Source organism: Mercurialis annua, linkage group LG3 (genome assembly GCF_937616625.2).
Source record: "Mercurialis annua linkage group LG3, ddMerAnnu1.2, whole genome shotgun sequence".
Classification (NCBI taxonomy): Eukaryota; Viridiplantae; Streptophyta; class Magnoliopsida; order Malpighiales; family Euphorbiaceae; genus Mercurialis; species Mercurialis annua.
Window position 1 is genome coordinate 69,572,653 of NC_065572.1, and position 16,718 is coordinate 69,589,370.

A 16,718-nucleotide genomic window follows, 5' to 3' on the forward strand; every position below is an offset into this window, starting at 1 on the left:
ATTTCAAATTAAAAAGGGAATGTTAATAAAAGGATAATAAAACCATTTACATTTAAAATTGGAGTGCAATGGTGACGTGCAAAAATCATCACCCATATCTTTATTGCGAAATTAGTTTTTGTAATTATTTGCTTTTTCTTTCTTTACTTTAAGGTAATTTCTTCATTGTTTTTGGTTTGAGGTGATATTTGCTATATTATTAAAATTTCAATGATTTTTCTGTAACTTTTGCCAAAAGAATACTCAACGCTTTAAATAGTTTGTAAAACTAGGGACTTAATTGCTACAAATTTTACTTTCAGGGATTTAATTGAAAGCCAAGCGAGCTCGGGTCGGGTAATACCCGAAGAAAATGACGAATGAGTATAGGGTTTTAAGGTTCTTCTTCATGTTAAAAAAAAAGGTTACTAGGGTTTAAGATATTTTCCTTAAACCGAAATTCAACGGCATAAATTGTTTAAACAATGCCGCGAACAACCACCGTTGAAGTCTCCGGCTGCCCTCAGCTTCGAGCCCTAACTTTTGACGCCCTTGGTTTCACTAAAGGTACTTGTCATTTCAACTTCATTTTTGTTTCTTAATCAAAATTAATTGTAAAAAAATCGAATTTATAACAATTAAACTGCTGTTATAATTGGTTTAGTAATCGAGTCTCGTGGTGAACGAGCAATACCTCAAGTTGTAGAGAGATGGGGCGATCCTGACCCTTCAAAATGCGTCCTCTCTGTTTCCGTTGATGACTGCAAACAAGACCCTGTATGTTCCATTTCTTTTTCTTCTCTTTATTTTAAAGCATGCAATATGTCTATAGAATTAGTTACTTGAAATTAGTTTATTAACAGTGCAAGAATTTCTTGCAGTTATTAGCTGTTGGGAGAAGAAATGGTGCGGTGAGTTCCGTACTGTCTTTATTTTATTTTTAATACAATTTGTGTTATTACTACTAGATTTTTATGGTTACTAATGTGCATTTTAGGTGTATCTTACAGATTGAAGTTATGAACCCAATTAATGGGCATATTCAAGCTTCAATTCCCGATGTTGGTGATGCTCGAGATGATGCTATAGTTGGGCTACACTTATTTAGAGGACAGAGATTATCTGGGTATAACTTTTGCTTGCCATTTTTTGAATTAGGGTATATATGAGAATTTGGATAAATTGTATGCATGCTGATTAATGTTACGGTGATTGATAGGAGGGGAAGTTTGCTTACATGTACAATAAAAGGAAATACAAGCATTAGACATTTTGAAGTTGACACTTCGAATGTAGATGGTGCAAATACTGATACGTTGAGAACCTGGAAAGTTTGTGATTCTGGTAATATTTGTTGTTCTAAAGTAGATGAAAGTGAAAAGTATGCGTTATTTGGAGGGTGAGAATTGCACAACTTTGTTATATTATGTTCAGATATAATGTTTATGAAAATTTATTATATGATGATGATTAATGGCCGTGCTATTCTCTGATTTCAGTAAATCTGTGGAAATTAATCTATGGGATCTTGAGACAAGTTCGAAGATTTGGATTGCCAAATCTGTAAGCTATTCTATCCTCCATCAGCAAAATTATTGTTGAAATAGAACATTAAAAATTAAAGATTATATTACTTTCTGCAGCCTCCAAAGAACAGCCTCGGTATCTTTACTCCAACATGGTTTACATCTGCAACATTTTTGTCCAGTGATGATCACCGTAAAATTGCAGCTGGCACCAGTAATCATCAGGTATTATTGACCGAAAATACTTTCGTTATCTTGGAACAAATAATTAGATTCTAAAGGTGTAGAGTCTACAGCTCTTGCGCATAGCTCTAATGCAGAATTAGTAGTTATCCCTATAAATTGTCTTCTGCTTTTGCAGTCCATCTTTGTGCTTTCTTTGTTTGGACATCTATGTTAAGACAATATGAGTGGATGCTACTTCTCAAAAATGGAGGAATTTAGGTTCTGATTCTTGTATATTTTCCTCGTATTTTGATATCTCAGTTTAAATTTTGCAAATATGTATGCAAACAAGAATCTGCTGAGCTCCATTCATTTTCTTTACTGGTTAACAATTTTGTCAGAAGCTTTCTCTGTTCAGAAATCAAATTACACTTGTTATCTGATGTTCTTCAAAATAATCTTCTCTTTTTCAATGAAAATCTACTTGCTTACTTATCACTCTTGTCTTTGGTTGACATAATAGGTTCGCCTATATGACACTTCTGCTCAGCGCAGACCTGTAATATCATTTGATTTCCGTGAGGCTCCCATTAAAGCAGTCACTGAAGATCCAGATGGTCATACCATCTATATAGGAAATGGATCCGGCGATCTTGCTTCTGTTGACATACGCACAGGTGCTTAGAATCTTTAGTGATATTCGCGTGACTCCATTTGAAATTTATATCCATGGTTGTTAACAGTGAAATGTTTTTCAGGGAAGCTGTTAGGATGCTTTTTGGGGAAATGTTCAGGAAGCATCAGATCCATTGCCAGGCATCCTAACTTACCTGTAATAGGATCTTGTGGTGAGTACTAGACATGGTTTCCTAATTTCTGTTTGTAGGATTCAGTAACAAATATGTGTTTCCTCTCTCTGGTGCGTGTCTAAGTTCATATTGTTGGTTTTGAGGGGGTATGTGCTTCTGTGCATTCTTGGGTTTTCTATTTTGCACTCGTGCTAGTAAACCAACCATTAAGAAATCAGTATGCATTAGTTCTACACTCGGTCTAGTTTAACGCTACTCCTGTGTATTTTATTATTTTAAGGTTTTTGATCTCTGCTTTTCACGCTAGCCTTCTATTTTTTTCAGGTCTGGACAGCTATTTGCGATTGTGGGATATAAAGACTCGACAACTTCTATCAGCAGTAAATTTCTGGACTTGCTAATTGTTATCATTTACTTTACTGCTGTAAACGTTCTAAATTATGTAATATGGAATTCTGGTCTAGTGTCTAAGTTGCCATCTCTATCATAGAGATTTAACTCATTAAATGAATTATGCAGGTGTTCCTTAAGCAGCATCTCACTAACGTTGTCTTTGATTCCAATTTCACCGATAGAGGTTAGTTTTTATTTCTTTGCTCCTTTTCCCTTGGCTTAAGAATTTCTTTTGATAAAAGCGCAAAAAATTATTTTCTAATTTAAGCTTTGACTATATTTCACATTAGTGATCGCAGCAATAACATAGCCCGAGTTGTGGCATAAACCTGGGTTGTAATTTTCTAAATGGTTTCTATTAATTTACAACCATGAAAAAGAGTGTTTTGAGTATCGTTAGCAAGAGCTAGTACATCGTGATATATGATGCAACATTCCATCTTGGTTCAGTGTAGAGGATGGATTTTTTTAGAGTTCCCAATAATATAGTTGCTAGGTGTCTGTATATAGTGTTGGTCTAAAGCTTTGTGAATGGAATAGAAGGTGTTCCAATGAATTATATGATTTTCAAGAATGATGCAATTTTTCTGGCTCTCTTGAAGAGTAAATTGGCCTGGGAAACAAAGACAGTATTTCTTATCATTTGAAATATTTTTTTGAAATTTTATGCGGTAAATTGGACGCCCATGAGCATTGCTCAACGATGAAATGTTATTTGTTAACTATGAAATTCGATAATTTCTGTTTTGGCCCCAATAGAATTCCTATATTCTTGACGATTTGTTTCTGTTAGTAGCATTAATGATGTTTTTGTTGTGCAAGCAGAAGTTAAGGTGGAAGCACAGGATGCAGATGTGATCCAAAATGAAGACGAGAGTATAGTGCTGCCTGTGAAAAGAAAGAAAAAATCGAAAGAGAAAAGTGACAAAAAGAAGAAATCTAAAGGTATTCAAATGATATACTTTACTAGTTGTCTTAAATATATAATAATTTATTTGCATGAATTTCTTTTTATTTTGATATTTAAAATTGGGTTTAAAATTGGGTTTTTTATTTTTATTTTTTTAAAATATATTCCTTCTTTTATTATTATTTACACGTTTTCGTTTCTTATATTCTGAGAAAAGCTATTTCACTGTTTTTTTTTGTTTCCGTTTCCATGCAACATAGGTCCAGACCTGGGTTATGGTTTTCTAAAAGGTTTTCATAATTATACAATGATGAAAAAGAGTGTGTTAAGTATTGTTAGCAAGAGCTAGTAAATCGTGATATAGCATTTTGTCTTAGTTACTAACTATTATGGATGGAATTTTTTAGGTTCACTATAATATAGTTGCTAGGTGACTGTAGATAGTGTTGGTCTAAAGCTTTGTGAATGAGATGGAAGTTATTCTAATGAATTAAATGATTTTCAAGCTTTGGTCTATGAAATGTTCTCTATAAAATTCAAAATATTTTCCTCTTGGCCCCAACGCAATTCCTATATTCTTGCAAATTTGTTTGTGTTAGTAGCCTAAGCTACCAGGCTGCAATTGATGATGTTTTTGTTATGCAAGCAGAAGCTAAGGTGGAAGAACAGTATGCAGATGAGATTCAAAATGAAGATGAGAGTATAATGGCGCCCGTGAAAAGAAAGAAAAAATCGAAAGAAAAAGGGGACAAAACAAAGGCATCTAAAGAGAAGGACAGAAGCAAAAAGTTGAAATCTAGTGAAAAGAGCTGATAGTAGAAGATGAGGAGCAATGGAAGATTTTTGGAGTTTTGTGATTTTTTTGACAGCATAAGCTATCGAAGGAGCAGTTTTGTTATTCTCTTTCTTTTTCACAAATTAACTTGAGATAATTTAATAGGTAACAGTAAAGCAGAGTGTTTTATCACTCCTGGATGTTGTAAACTATTTTATCCAAATACATGTTTCATGTTTGTACGATTTATCAAATTATTTCATATACTAGTGTGAAATGAAGGAGCGTATGAGATCACTGAAAGCAAGCTTCACTCATACAATCAAATGCAAGTTCTTTCAACAGTTTAACTGGAAAAAATAACATGAGTTGTCAATATTAAAATTGCACAAAAACAGGCAGCAAATGTAGCAATAAAGTTGCTGTATTGTGTATTTTAGTATCATTCAGTTACGCAGATGACTCTTTCTCTTTTTTCTCTGATGATAGGTACCTGCGGAAAAGAACAGAATGTGCAATGTTTGTATCAGAGCTTATTTATTTCATCAGCTTAACTGATCAATTGCCACTAGCTGACAGCTAGTTATAGATAGCAATAAGCACTAATGATTAAAAAATGCTTCAAGAAATTATACAAGTTCTCGAATATTGGCTTAGAAAATAGTAAATTGCAGAATCTTTCAATTTTAGTGGCACGGCAAGAAACATAACAGCAATTGGCTAAACACTCTTTCAAGTTCATAAAGTCATAATATATTGCAAATTTGCACAGTATACAAGTCACTAGTCCTAACAATGAATTACATATAGAAAAGGAAAATGAGAGGAACATTTTAAATGCAGAAAATTAGAACGAAGTATTTTGTCTAATGATACTTGACATTGACAATACATAGTACTGACCTAATTCTAGGGGCTTCACTTTGAAAAAGCAACAACAATACTGCATTTGTGTTTAATTTACTGGACGACATTTGATTCATGTTATTTGTTTCAATAATCAATATATTACATCTCATTTAAATACGCATAACATCAAATGGCAAAATATACAATTTTCCAATCACTAAAAGTGAGGCAATATCTATGAGGGGTCGGTCATCTTCTGAGGAGGAATAGAGAAGATCTAGCACTTGTAAGATTATGAATGCACTTGAAGAGATTACGAAGAAATGCTACAAGACATTACTATAATTTTTTTTTTCAATTCTATTCCAAAGAAAACCCGAGACCGTAAATGACATGGAAAGACACTTACCCCTGAGCCTTTACCCAACGGGACATATTATAGAGTTGCACACTCTCATTCGAAGCATGACACGCTAGAAGTAGATAGTTACGAGGTTGTACCATCCATGCAAACCTCATGAACAATGCTGAATAAATACACATAGCTGCAGCACCAAAATGAAAAAAAAAAAACATTAGAATTTTTAGATTATTACAGTCCTTACTCTACGGATTAACTAAATAGCAAAAATAGTTCATGTTCCCTTCCAACCAAAACTTCTATACCTCCAGTCATATTTCCAGAAATCATTTCTGGGGGCTTTTTCATGTCGACCAATCCCTGTTAAATGCACCAGACACAATCACAAAGAGTTCAAAATAGAAGCTAAAACAGTATATGATAAACTATGAAGGGATATTTCCACATAATATAAAGAATATGTAGTAGTGAAACGTACAGCAACGACAAATCCCCAGTTGGCAACAGGTCCCCAAAAATGAGTGGTTTTAGGACCAACTGGACTGTTTAAGAATGCTTTAAACGCAGTCATATTGAGTACCTGCATAATAGTGACAAACCAAGAATAAGTCAGAATCCTCAAAAACACATAGGTTATGTTTGGTTCATGGAATATGTTCGGAATAAAATAGCTATTCCGTCCAGAATAGTTATTCCTTGATTTGGTTAATATAATAGTAACTCAATGGAATTGTTATTCCATGATTTTGTGGAATAACTACTCTTCTTAAAAATTAAAGAATAGCTATTCTATAGCTATTTTATTTGATGCTATTCCATTCCTTGAACCAAACACAGCCATAGATGAACTTCAAACAGAGGTTCAATTCTAGTACATCACTGATTAACTGCAGAATGATAATAATTTTATATGAAAATGATTGTTAGACAATCTAAAAAACACAATTCAAATCTAATTCTATGCAGTTCCCTAGAATTCAATTTTTCAATCTTCAAAAACTTGATACGATTTTGCAGCAATCAATTCAGATGATTTTTATTCAAAACAAAGTCAACTATAGAGAAAAAAAGTCAAAATCCCTCGATTAAACCAATTTTTTAAATTAATTAACTCTAAGAATTAGAATTTAACTGATGAGACTTCACCAAAACTCTGTTAAATTTTGGCCACAGAATATATGACATAATGTACAAAACATCTACTAATCATACATATAATGACGATTTTCGCTCCTACATATATACACACACACGCGCGCGAACAAAAAATTTATATGTAGAAGTGAACGGACAGTGAGAGATAAAAATAGATTTACCTGACTGGAGATCGCCGGATAAGTTGGAGATGACGGTGGTGGACTCAGTCGGAGCTTCGGCGAGGTCGGGTGTTTAAGGATTTGTTTTTTTTTTATTCAGTTGCAGAGAGAATGAGGAAGAAATGTTTTTGGAATCCTTGATTCAGTGCGGTAGAGTTCAGGGTGGAAGGTAGTGTTGACTAATAAAATTAAGACATGTTGCAATATAAAAATATCTGCTAATGGATAAAATTCATTTTCATCCCCTGACCTTGGTACAAAAAGATTAAAAAAGTCAAACTTACAACTTTTTAACAAAACGACCCAAAATTTGTTATTGTTTAGCATATTGAGTACTTGTGAATAATTATTTTCACATCTACTTTTTTTGTAATATAAATTCAACCATAATATAAATTTATCTTATATCTCTCATTACCGTCAAGATTAATTATTTTTCCCGATAATTGCATCTACTCGATCACATTACTGCCAGACAGTAATATACTATCCAACTTTTTGAGTACCAAAATTAAAAGTTATTTATTTTGTAGAAATTCTAACTTACATATTATGAAATTCCAATCGAATAATTATATATCCAAAATTTAGATACACTATTTTATCTTATTTATTATCCTTGATCCGGAAGTTTCCTTTTTAAAATGTCAATTAACCTTTATTCATCATTTTCATTTTCAAAAGTCAATGATATATGTAAATGAATTTTTTTGTTTGAAAGTAACACAAATGAAATTGATTTTTTTTTCTTCTAAAGAATGATTCAGTTATAAATGAAACATGAACAAAAATTAACAATTTTCTTGTAAGGTTAAATATGCAATTCCAATATTTAATTCTCTTTTTATTTTATTTTATGATCTTGATATAGCACAGACTACTTTTTTTTGTCAAATGTTTGTTTTTTCTTTTCATTAAAAAAAAAATTAACAAACGGTTTTTTAGAAGTTACAGTTACTGATTGACCAATTTAGTGGTAAATGCTTAAAAAAAGGTAATTATATTGGCTTCATGTTCGCAGATCTCTAAGGAAATCAACACTTAAATGTAATTATAATGTCCTTACAAAAATGCATGGTTTAAACAAATTAATATTCAAAATGGCTAATTCACTTTCACTTAATACTCTTCCTGCCATTGCACTGCTGCTAGCAACTATCTTGTTCCTTATTCATGGTATTAATTTGTGTTAATTATATTTCATTCTGTTAATCTATTGATTAATTTCTGCCATATATTTATAATTATTCGTCCATTTATATTTATAGGAACTGAGTCGATACAGTCTGCTAAAAGATCCGACTTTCCGAAAGATTTCTTATTTGGAGCTGCCACTTCTGCCGTACAGGTATATCATCTATCTAGCACGGAAATATAAATATTGAAACGAATTAACACCAAATTGATATTTTTACAAGAACAAAAGTATCAGAATTTAGAAATATTTTTAAAATTTAAGCAAAACCTTGACTCGAGAAAGTTTACGTGCAACACAATTTGAATCTCACACAGACTGACAATTCCTTTTGGATATTTTTAGATTGAAGGAGCGTCAAGCAGTGATGGGAAAGGACCAAGTATTTGGGACTATTATCAAGGAAATAAAAAAGGTCATCACTCTAATTTCTTTATAATATTGTGTGTGTATATAAATTATAATATATAGTCTTAGAATAATTAATTTTTGTTTCAAAATTATTTCTTTCAGTTTTAGTGCTTGATGGAAGCAACATGTTTACTGCTATTGATTCTTACAACCGTTATTGGGTGAGTATTCACAGAATTATAGATTTCTACTGTTACTAAATTATAGTATATTCTTTTTTAGTAACGAATATCACTGTAATAATTTTGGCGAAATCGCTCAAATTTTCATTGGCACAAACAATTTTTGAGTTAAATTGCTATGATGATCTTCCATTGATGTAAAAATAATAACTCAATACCAACATAACAAGTAAAAGGATTGTAACCGTTCTGTAAAGCGCATTAACCGTAAATTGTTTTAACTCGTAATTGTTTGCAGGAAGATCTGGAACATCTAAAGAACCTTGGAGGAAATGGTCATAGATTTTCCATATCTTGGAGCAGAATTCTTCCAAGTATAGTTTATATTTCTGTTAATTACTTTCCAATATCTGATGCTAAAAAGTTTACCGAGGCTAATTAATTTTATAAAATAATTATGCAGAAGGATCTTTGAGTGGTGGGGTGAACCAGAAGGCAGTCGATCATTACAACTACTTTATTAATAGATTATTGGAATATGGTAAAATATTAATTAACAATTGAATCAGGTTTTATAAATCATATGTTATAATTAATCCTGACAGGTTTTAATTAATTAATAATTGAATCAGGTATAACGCCTCTAGTGACTCTATACCACTTTGATATTCCTGAAGCCTTGCAAGACAAGTATGGCGGCTTCTTAAGCAACTCGATTGTGTAAGTACAACAGCGGTCCATTATATTCAACTGGCAAATAATTCATTCTTTAATTAATTAATGAATTAATAAAATTATTTATCATTAATCAGGAACGATTTCAAGGACTATGCTGAAGTATGTTTTCAGAAATTTGGAGACAGAGTGAAACATTGGATTACGATAAACGAGCCACTAGTGGTTACACAGCTCGGATATGATATAGGACTTTCCCCACCGCTCCGGTGTTCAGATAGAAAAATGTGTGCAGCTGGTGATTCTGCCAAGGAGCCTTACATTGTGACCCATAATCTTCTGCTTTCGCATACAGCTGCTGCTAGGCTTTACAAGGATAAGTATCAGGTAAATTAATAATCTCTAACTCGCAGCTTAATCAATTAGTGATGAATTTTAATTTCGTCAGCAACGGATTTTAATTCCGTTGTGGAAATTCTGCAAGTAATTCGCTGTTTTCTAGTAGTAATATCTATCCGACTAGTGCTAATTTTTGCAGGCAACACAAAAGGGAGAAATTGGAATTACACTAGTAGGGCAATATTATGAGCCTTCTTCACAATCAGCAGAAGACATAGCTGCACAGCAAAGAGCCTTGGACTTTAACTTAGGATGGTTAGCAAATCCAATTTATTATATTTTTTTTTAATTGGAAAAGGCGAGCGCTTGTGGGAGAATCAAACCCACAACCTAGCAGAATTTTCCGCTGATTATATCTTAATTGAATTAAATGTCTGTTTTTGTGATTGTTGTACATGTAGGTTCGTATGCCCATTAGTTTATGGTGATTATCCCGACAGCATGAAACAAATTGTAAAGGGCAGGCTCCCATATTTCTCCGATCAAGAGAAGATGTTAGTGAAGGGCGCTTATGATTTTATCGGCATAAACTACTACACATCTCTCTATACCAAAAATATTCCGGTAGATCTAAATGCTGCACCGGTCAGCTATAGCCGCGACCAATTTGTAAACACATCAGGTACGTTAATTTCCTTAATATCTTGTACTAATACTAATGATGCTCATTACATAATTAATGTTCAACTATTTATATTTAATGATTGCAGTTAGGTCCTCAACTGGAGCTCTAATTGGCCCAAGGGTAAGAAATTGACATAATAGTATTATTTGATACGAATATTGTGATTTATTTTGATTCGTCTGATTAAATTAGTGGTGATGTAAATTTAGGCTGAAGGATTTGCGGACCTTTATGTATACCCACAAGGGCTGCAAGGAGTGCTGGAGTACTTGAAGAACAGATATAAAAACCCTAAGATCATCATCACTGAGAATGGTTGGTGCCATCACATAAATAAAACCATTAATTTTATCAATTAAGTATAATTAATTTATTTTAGCGATTTGAGTATAATGTTTAAAAATTTGGCATGAAAAAATATAACATTTTATTTTTTGGCATTTTGCAGCACAATGTCATTATCCAATGTCGTTTTAGTTACTAAAAACTGTTGAAACGGCATTGTTTGGCGAAGCTGCAAAATTTGATTTTTTTTATATATAAAATACCTTTAGACTCTGTAGCAGCTCTGTTAAAGCAGAGTTTTGATTCTTCCTGCAGGAGTAACGGAAAAAAGAGACGACAACCGTCCGCTAGCGCAAGCACTGAACGATCAACACAGAATCTCGTATATTCAGCAGCATTTGGATCATGTCCATTACGCAATTCAGTACGCCACCATCATCATCATCACTGTTTGTTTGTTCTGTTTTATTAGCAAATGAGTAGCTAAATTGGTTGGTTTGTTTTTGCAGAAATGGAGTGAATGTGAAAGGATATTTCTACTGGAGTGCATTTGATTCGTTTGAATGGTACGGGGGCTACACAACAAGATACGGGTTTTATTATATCGACTACAAGCAGAATCTTAAGCGTATCCCTAAGGCCTCCGTCGCGTGGTTTCAACATTTCATGAATGGTTCCAGTGCTCAGCAGTGCAAGGCCAAGACCGGAGGCCACTAAATCTCATGTCTAATAAGGAGTCTAGGCCAAGGTTTTTGTTGATCTGTAGATGCAAGTGAGTTTAAGAAACTAGGTGGGACTCATTTCGTTTTAACCTAGTCGAGTTCGAGCTACTTAAAGAAGAAATCACGTTAAATTTTATCGATTTTATTTATTAATTTTACATTAAGATAGTGTTTAGCTCAATACTAGTATGTAATTCGATAAATTTTTATTTGAAATTCATTTGGAAATGAATTCTTGTATTTGATATCATAAATATTAAATAAGAAATTCATTTTAAAAGAAATGGATATCTGTTTTAGTCTTTTATAAATGCCCATTTAAGCCTATCATAGGCCCTGTTGATATCTGACTTCAAAGCCATTTGTTTAATATTTTTGGACTTTTGATGTTGGAAACTATGCCAAAATTTCATGTTTCAAAAGCACATTCTCTGATATGACTCTTCCCTTAACAAATGCATTCTGAGTACGATGTATAATTTTTCTCACTTAATTATTTGATTTTATTTATTTCATCTTGAAAATAATTATAATTCATTTATTGGTGTTAAATAGAAAAAGTAACATTTACTCCTAAAATATCAAAATAACGAAACATATTTCGGTAGATTCACTCCACCGTGTTATTTATGGACTTAACCAATTATTTTAAAATACATTGTTAAATGATGGCATCAATAAAATTTTGTTTGCTAATATTTTGAACATTTAATAATGTGTTTTGAAATGATTGAATAATTGTAGAAAGCCCCATGCTTGTTATGGAAATTATATCATCAAATCCTGTTTCACTTATGGCAAACTAAAAACAAATCATCAAGTTAAAAATTATATATATCTTGTAAATAAAATTAATTTGAATAAGTAAAAGATATTATACACTTCGAGTTTCAAGTTTAGAGTTTGAGCTCTAGTATCTTCTTTCTCGGTTCAAAGTTCATGCTATATGTTTTGTAGAACTTTTTTTTTGATGAAAAATATGTTTTGTAGAACTTAATTAGACTTGCATATACCGTTACTCTTGGAACAAGATTAAAACTATTAAAAAAACATAATATATCTAAAAAATATGAAATCAATTAGAATATAAACATGTTAATAATTACGCAATTTGTTAATCCTATATGCGAAGCCAAACTAAAAGGCAGAAGTCGTGTCTCTAGCTATCTATCGGTCGTCAATTGTCTTTAATCTCTTATGATATCTATTCTTTAATCATCTCATTCCAATTTTTTTTTTCTAGTTATTGTCCATTTTTCTATTAATTCTCCCGTCCTACCCTTTCATTTTACGCCTCCTCCATATGGATATGGCTTCTAGATTAAATATTTCATTAACATTTATTATTATAAGTCATTAGAAAATTCTATGACATATACATCTCATCATGAAAGTGGATGATGTGGCAATACTATTTTGATGAGAGAAAACATGAAAACCACAACATATTACAAATCAGGAAACTGTAGAATTAACAGACAAACTTTGACCAATTTAACGGTAAATGCTTAAAAAACGGTATTATTAGCTTCATGTTCGCATTTCATTACAGAAAACTAACATAACGGTCATAAAAATAATATATATTATTTCATGCAAATATAGGTTATCAAAATATTATCTTTTAATTTCTTGAGGAACGAGTCATCATGGCTTTTCAGGGTTCAGTTGCACTGAACCTTCTTTGCATATCTGCTCTTGCAATTCTAGCATGCTTCTCTATCCCCACTCATGGTAATTATTTATGTTAATTTCTTATGAAAAAATTACACTACAATTTTTTTTAACATATGAAATATCTAATTTACATCAAGTTAAATTATTTTAAGTTGCCTTTTTATACTAATTGCAGCAATTATGTCAAGTAAGATCACTAGATCAGACTTTCCAAAAGATTTTCTCTTTGGAGCTTCAACTTCTGCCTTGCAGGTACGTACTTATATAAAAATGCATTACTATTAGTAAATAAATGAATAATATAGTTTTACATAATTTTAACGAAAAAACTCAAATATATCCGATTTGAGATAAGAAATTTATTTTCATTATGTGCACATTCCTTTTTTTGTCATAGATTGAAGGATCCTCAACAAGTGATGGAAAAGGAGAAAGTATTTGGGACTACTATTCAGAAAATAAAAAAGGTGCTCACTCGGTTGATTATTAATTGAACAAAGGGCTATCCCGATTTTTGAACTTATATGTCAAGAACAATTAACTCATACTCAATCATTTTGATTGATTAAGAACAATACTCTATATTTTTAAATCAATTAAGTATAAAAATTGTATAAAATAAACAAATTCAGTGATCGGAATGATCCTATATTTTCATTATTACCTGAAAATAGAAAATATTATCTTTAATTGACTAAAATGGATAAGTGCGAGTTAATTGATATTAATGTACAAGTTAAGGTACCGTGGTGACTTCTTGTTCATTCTTTATTTATCCATATTTAACATTTTTTTCATTTCTGACTCTGGGCTAATAGATAATTAGAAATATTAAATTCTAATCATTTTATTGGTTTTTCTTGCAGTTAAAGTAATTGATGATAGCAATATAACAACTTCCATAGATTCTTACAGACGGTACAGGGTGAGTAAAATGCTGACAATTTTTTTTATCTAATATAAATTAGTTAACCAAACAATATGCATTTCTCTAATTGGATTATATTTCCAGGAAGATTTAATACATCTAAAGAACCTTGGTGTAAGTGCTTTCAGATTTTCCATTGCTTGGACCAGGATAATTCCAGGTGCATTTTTCGGCTTAATTATTATTTTCATCCAACGCTAAAATTTTAGGATAAGTCCGAAAAAAAAAATTATGTTTGTTTTTTTACTAATATATGCAGACGGATCTTTGAAAAATGGGGTAAACCAGCAAGGAATCGATCATTACAACTTGATCATCAATACATTAATCGAATATGGTAAACAGATATATATTTTTTTATATAAAATTTGGTTATTGACACATATTTGTACATGTTAATTAATGATATTTTTTGTAAATTATTCAATTAGGTATCAAACCTGTTGTGACTCTGTATCACTTCGATTATCCCGATGCCTTGGAAAGGAAGTATGGTGCCTTCTTAAGCCGATCAATTGTGTAAGTACTATTACTATATATCTACTATAAAAGACATGTCAATTATGACTGCGAAATTTGTGACGGAATGAAATTTTTAATGGAATTGTGTTAGAAAGTGTTGCCGCAAAATTGTATGATGACAATTTCGTCATAAATTTGGCAGTCACAAATTGACAGTGTTTTTTTTTATAAATTTCTACGTAAATTCATGTTTCAAAAATGAATTTTATTTTGTTTGAGCGTTTTCGTTTTTCGTTTATGTTTTCATTTTGTTGCTATTTTCGTTTTGTAAAGAGTACTGGTAGATTGAATGTTTGGTTGTTTTTTCGAAATTTCAGCGACGATTTTAGGGACTATACTGAAGTATGTTTTAAGGCATTTGGAGACAGAGTAAAAACCTGGATTACAATAAACGAGCCATATGTGATATCAGCAATTGGGTATGATTTGGGACAAGCCCCGCCAGTGAGGTGCTCCGACAGGAAAATGTGTACTGCCGGAAATTCATCTACAGAGCCTTACATTGTCACCCATAACCTCATGCTCTCTCATGCGGCCATCGTCAAGCTTTACAGGGAGAAGTTTCAGCCAACACAAAAGGGAGAAATCGGAATGTCCCTCGTCGGACAGTATTACGAGCCTTATACTAACTCAACCGAAGACATAGCTGCACAAAAAAGAGCCCTCGACTTCGGAATTGGATGGTTAGAAATATAAATCCCCTTATGTTCCACAGAAACTTCTCCAGTCTTACATTTCACGTCAATAACTGAGTTTACTTGCTGTATACGTTAGGTTTATGGAGCCATTAGTCTATGGAGATTATCCAAGCAGCATGAAGAAATTGGTAAAAGAAAGGCTCCCAACTTTCACTGAAGAAGAGAAGAAATCATTGATTGGAGCATTTGATTTTATTGGCGTAAACTATTATTCATCACTTTTTGCCAGAAACATCCCAATCAATTTAAATGCTACACCTATCAGCTACACTGATGATCAATTTGCATTCACCACAGGTATAAATTAATAAAATTAGGATTTCATTTCCTTAATTATTACTCCATTATACCGCTATTAACGGGGATTTCTTGTGACTGAAGCTACCGGCAAAGATGGGAAATTGATCGGCAGAAAGGTAGAAATTACATAGATAATCTGTAATATCAATCCGTGCTATTTGTTTCATTCATATTGATGATTTTCGGTTTTTCTTTATGTTTATGTTAGTACGACGGAATTTCATCGATTTATTATTACCCAGAAGGATTACAGAAAGTATTGGAGTACCTCAATGCGACATACAAAAGCCCTAAAATCTACATCACGGAGAATGGTTAGTTCAATTTTACGGTTTAGGGCTTAGGTTTTTTTTCCCTTAAATTTTAAAATTTACTAATCTAATCTAATGATATTCATGCAGGAGTAACCGAAATGAGAAATGACAGTCTAGACCTAATTGAAGAAGTTGATGATCCACATCGGATCTTGTATATAAGAGGGCATATACATCATGTGAATAATGCACTTAGGTAAGGCCATTTCTAATTTAAAGATTAAATCTCTCATTTAAATTGACTAAACTATAGCAATGACATTGTAATTCATGTTTGGAATTTTCAGAAATGGGGTGAATGTAAAAGGATACTTCTACTGGAGTCTGTTCGATTCCTTTGAATTTTATTCAGGCTACACAACAAGATTCGGTCTCTATTATATCGATTACAAGGACGATCTTAAGCGTATCCCCAAATCATCAGCCATCTGGTATCGTAATTTCTTACGACAACGCAGCTAGTTATCGAGTTCCAAAAAATGAAGCCCCATTGAGTTCGAATAGAGTTACATAGATAGAAATTCTTTCAATTTGTTGTATCTGATTTATTTTATGTAAATTCATTTGATTCAATTAATTATAATTTTTGATCAAGATAAAAGTTCAGTTGCATTCAATTATTTGATGTGTGAGAAATCTGTACTAAGAACAAATATGCTATACATGAAATGGTTCAATGTACAATCTAGAGCTATACAAAAACAAGTACAGAATGTCTTACAAATTGTATGCACATAACAGTGTGTATTTTTACATTTGATT

The 16,718-nt window shown here is 32.1% G+C and overlaps 4 protein-coding genes across 4 annotated transcripts; 3 read left to right on the forward strand and 1 right to left on the reverse strand.

Moving 5' to 3' along the window:
- The first annotated feature begins 380 nt into the window (after positions 1 to 380).
- LOC126672989 (uncharacterized) lies at positions 381 to 4,838 on the forward strand. The gene is made up of 13 exons (XM_050366942.2): positions 381 to 546; positions 644 to 756; positions 861 to 890; positions 990 to 1,105; positions 1,199 to 1,378; positions 1,479 to 1,542; positions 1,623 to 1,730; positions 2,194 to 2,347; positions 2,429 to 2,518; positions 2,804 to 2,859; positions 2,999 to 3,056; positions 3,698 to 3,817; positions 4,432 to 4,838. The coding sequence occupies exons 1-13, from the start codon at positions 465 to 467 to the stop codon at positions 4,593 to 4,595; spliced, it is 1,335 nt and encodes a 444-aa protein (XP_050222899.1). The 5' UTR covers positions 381 to 464; the 3' UTR covers positions 4,596 to 4,838.
- On the reverse strand, positions 4,833 to 7,231 carry LOC126672991 (mitochondrial pyruvate carrier 1). Its single transcript, XM_050366945.2, has 5 exons — positions 7,084 to 7,231; positions 6,246 to 6,347; positions 6,073 to 6,127; positions 5,816 to 5,951; positions 4,833 to 5,050 (listed from the first exon to the last, which is right to left on the reverse strand). The coding sequence occupies exons 2-5, from the start codon at positions 6,336 to 6,338 to the stop codon at positions 5,008 to 5,010; spliced, it is 327 nt and encodes a 108-aa protein (XP_050222902.1). The 5' UTR covers positions 6,339 to 6,347; positions 7,084 to 7,231; the 3' UTR covers positions 4,833 to 5,007.
- A 901-nt stretch (positions 7,232 to 8,132) lies between these two features.
- LOC126671631 (beta-glucosidase 24-like) lies at positions 8,133 to 11,801 on the forward strand. The gene is made up of 14 exons (XM_050365413.2): positions 8,133 to 8,259; positions 8,352 to 8,431; positions 8,624 to 8,693; positions 8,792 to 8,850; positions 9,110 to 9,185; positions 9,275 to 9,352; positions 9,444 to 9,531; positions 9,624 to 9,873; positions 10,025 to 10,140; positions 10,287 to 10,507; positions 10,596 to 10,630; positions 10,720 to 10,825; positions 11,111 to 11,219; positions 11,305 to 11,801. Exons 1-14 carry the CDS (start codon positions 8,154 to 8,156, stop codon positions 11,510 to 11,512), a joined length of 1,602 nt encoding a protein of 533 aa, XP_050221370.1. The 5' UTR covers positions 8,133 to 8,153; the 3' UTR covers positions 11,513 to 11,801.
- Positions 11,802 to 13,121: 1,320 nt separating this feature from the next.
- Positions 13,122 to 16,661, forward strand: LOC126672086 (beta-glucosidase 24-like). The gene is made up of 13 exons (XM_050365986.2): positions 13,122 to 13,251; positions 13,370 to 13,446; positions 13,592 to 13,661; positions 14,061 to 14,119; positions 14,207 to 14,282; positions 14,382 to 14,459; positions 14,554 to 14,641; positions 14,962 to 15,327; positions 15,419 to 15,639; positions 15,724 to 15,758; positions 15,851 to 15,956; positions 16,044 to 16,152; positions 16,244 to 16,661. Exons 1-13 carry the CDS (start codon positions 13,167 to 13,169, stop codon positions 16,416 to 16,418), a joined length of 1,545 nt encoding a protein of 514 aa, XP_050221943.1. The 5' UTR covers positions 13,122 to 13,166; the 3' UTR covers positions 16,419 to 16,661.
- The last annotated feature ends 57 nt before the right edge of the window (positions 16,662 to 16,718 follow it).

Bases quoted from the DNA above. Each gene is read 5' to 3' on its own strand.
- LOC126672086 (XM_050365986.2), top strand. From the start codon at position 13,167: ATGGCTTTTCAGGGTTCAGTTGCACTGAACCTTCTTTGCATATCTGCT. The intron at 14,120-14,206 runs GTGAGTAAAATG...TTATATTTCCAG, and splicing joins ATTCTTACAGACGGTACAGG to GAAGATTTAATACATCTAAA. The intron at 15,328-15,418 runs GTTAGAAATATA...TGTATACGTTAG, and splicing joins CTCGACTTCGGAATTGGATG to GTTTATGGAGCCATTAGTCT.
- LOC126672991 (XM_050366945.2), bottom strand. From the start codon at position 6,338: ATGACTGCGTTTAAAGCATTCTTAAACAGTCCAGTTGGTCCTAAAACC. The intron at 6,128-6,245 runs GTACGTTTCACT...TGCATTTAACAG, and splicing joins ACTGGGGATTTGTCGTTGCT to GGATTGGTCGACATGAAAAA. The intron at 5,051-5,815 runs GTAAGTGTCTTT...TCTTTTCCGCAG, and splicing joins CGTTGGGTAAAGGCTCAGGG to GTACCTATCATCAGAGAAAA.
- LOC126672989 (XM_050366942.2), top strand. From the start codon at position 465: ATGCCGCGAACAACCACCGTTGAAGTCTCCGGCTGCCCTCAGCTTCGA. The intron at 1,106-1,198 runs GTATAACTTTTG...GGTGATTGATAG, and splicing joins AGAGGACAGAGATTATCTGG to GAGGGGAAGTTTGCTTACAT. The intron at 2,519-2,803 runs GTGAGTACTAGA...TATTTTTTTCAG, and splicing joins ACCTGTAATAGGATCTTGTG to GTCTGGACAGCTATTTGCGA.
- LOC126671631 (XM_050365413.2), top strand. From the start codon at position 8,154: ATGCATGGTTTAAACAAATTAATATTCAAAATGGCTAATTCACTTTCA. The intron at 9,874-10,024 runs GTAAATTAATAA...TAATTTTTGCAG, and splicing joins TTTACAAGGATAAGTATCAG to GCAACACAAAAGGGAGAAAT. The intron at 11,220-11,304 runs GTACGCCACCAT...TTGTTTTTGCAG, and splicing joins CATGTCCATTACGCAATTCA to AAATGGAGTGAATGTGAAAG.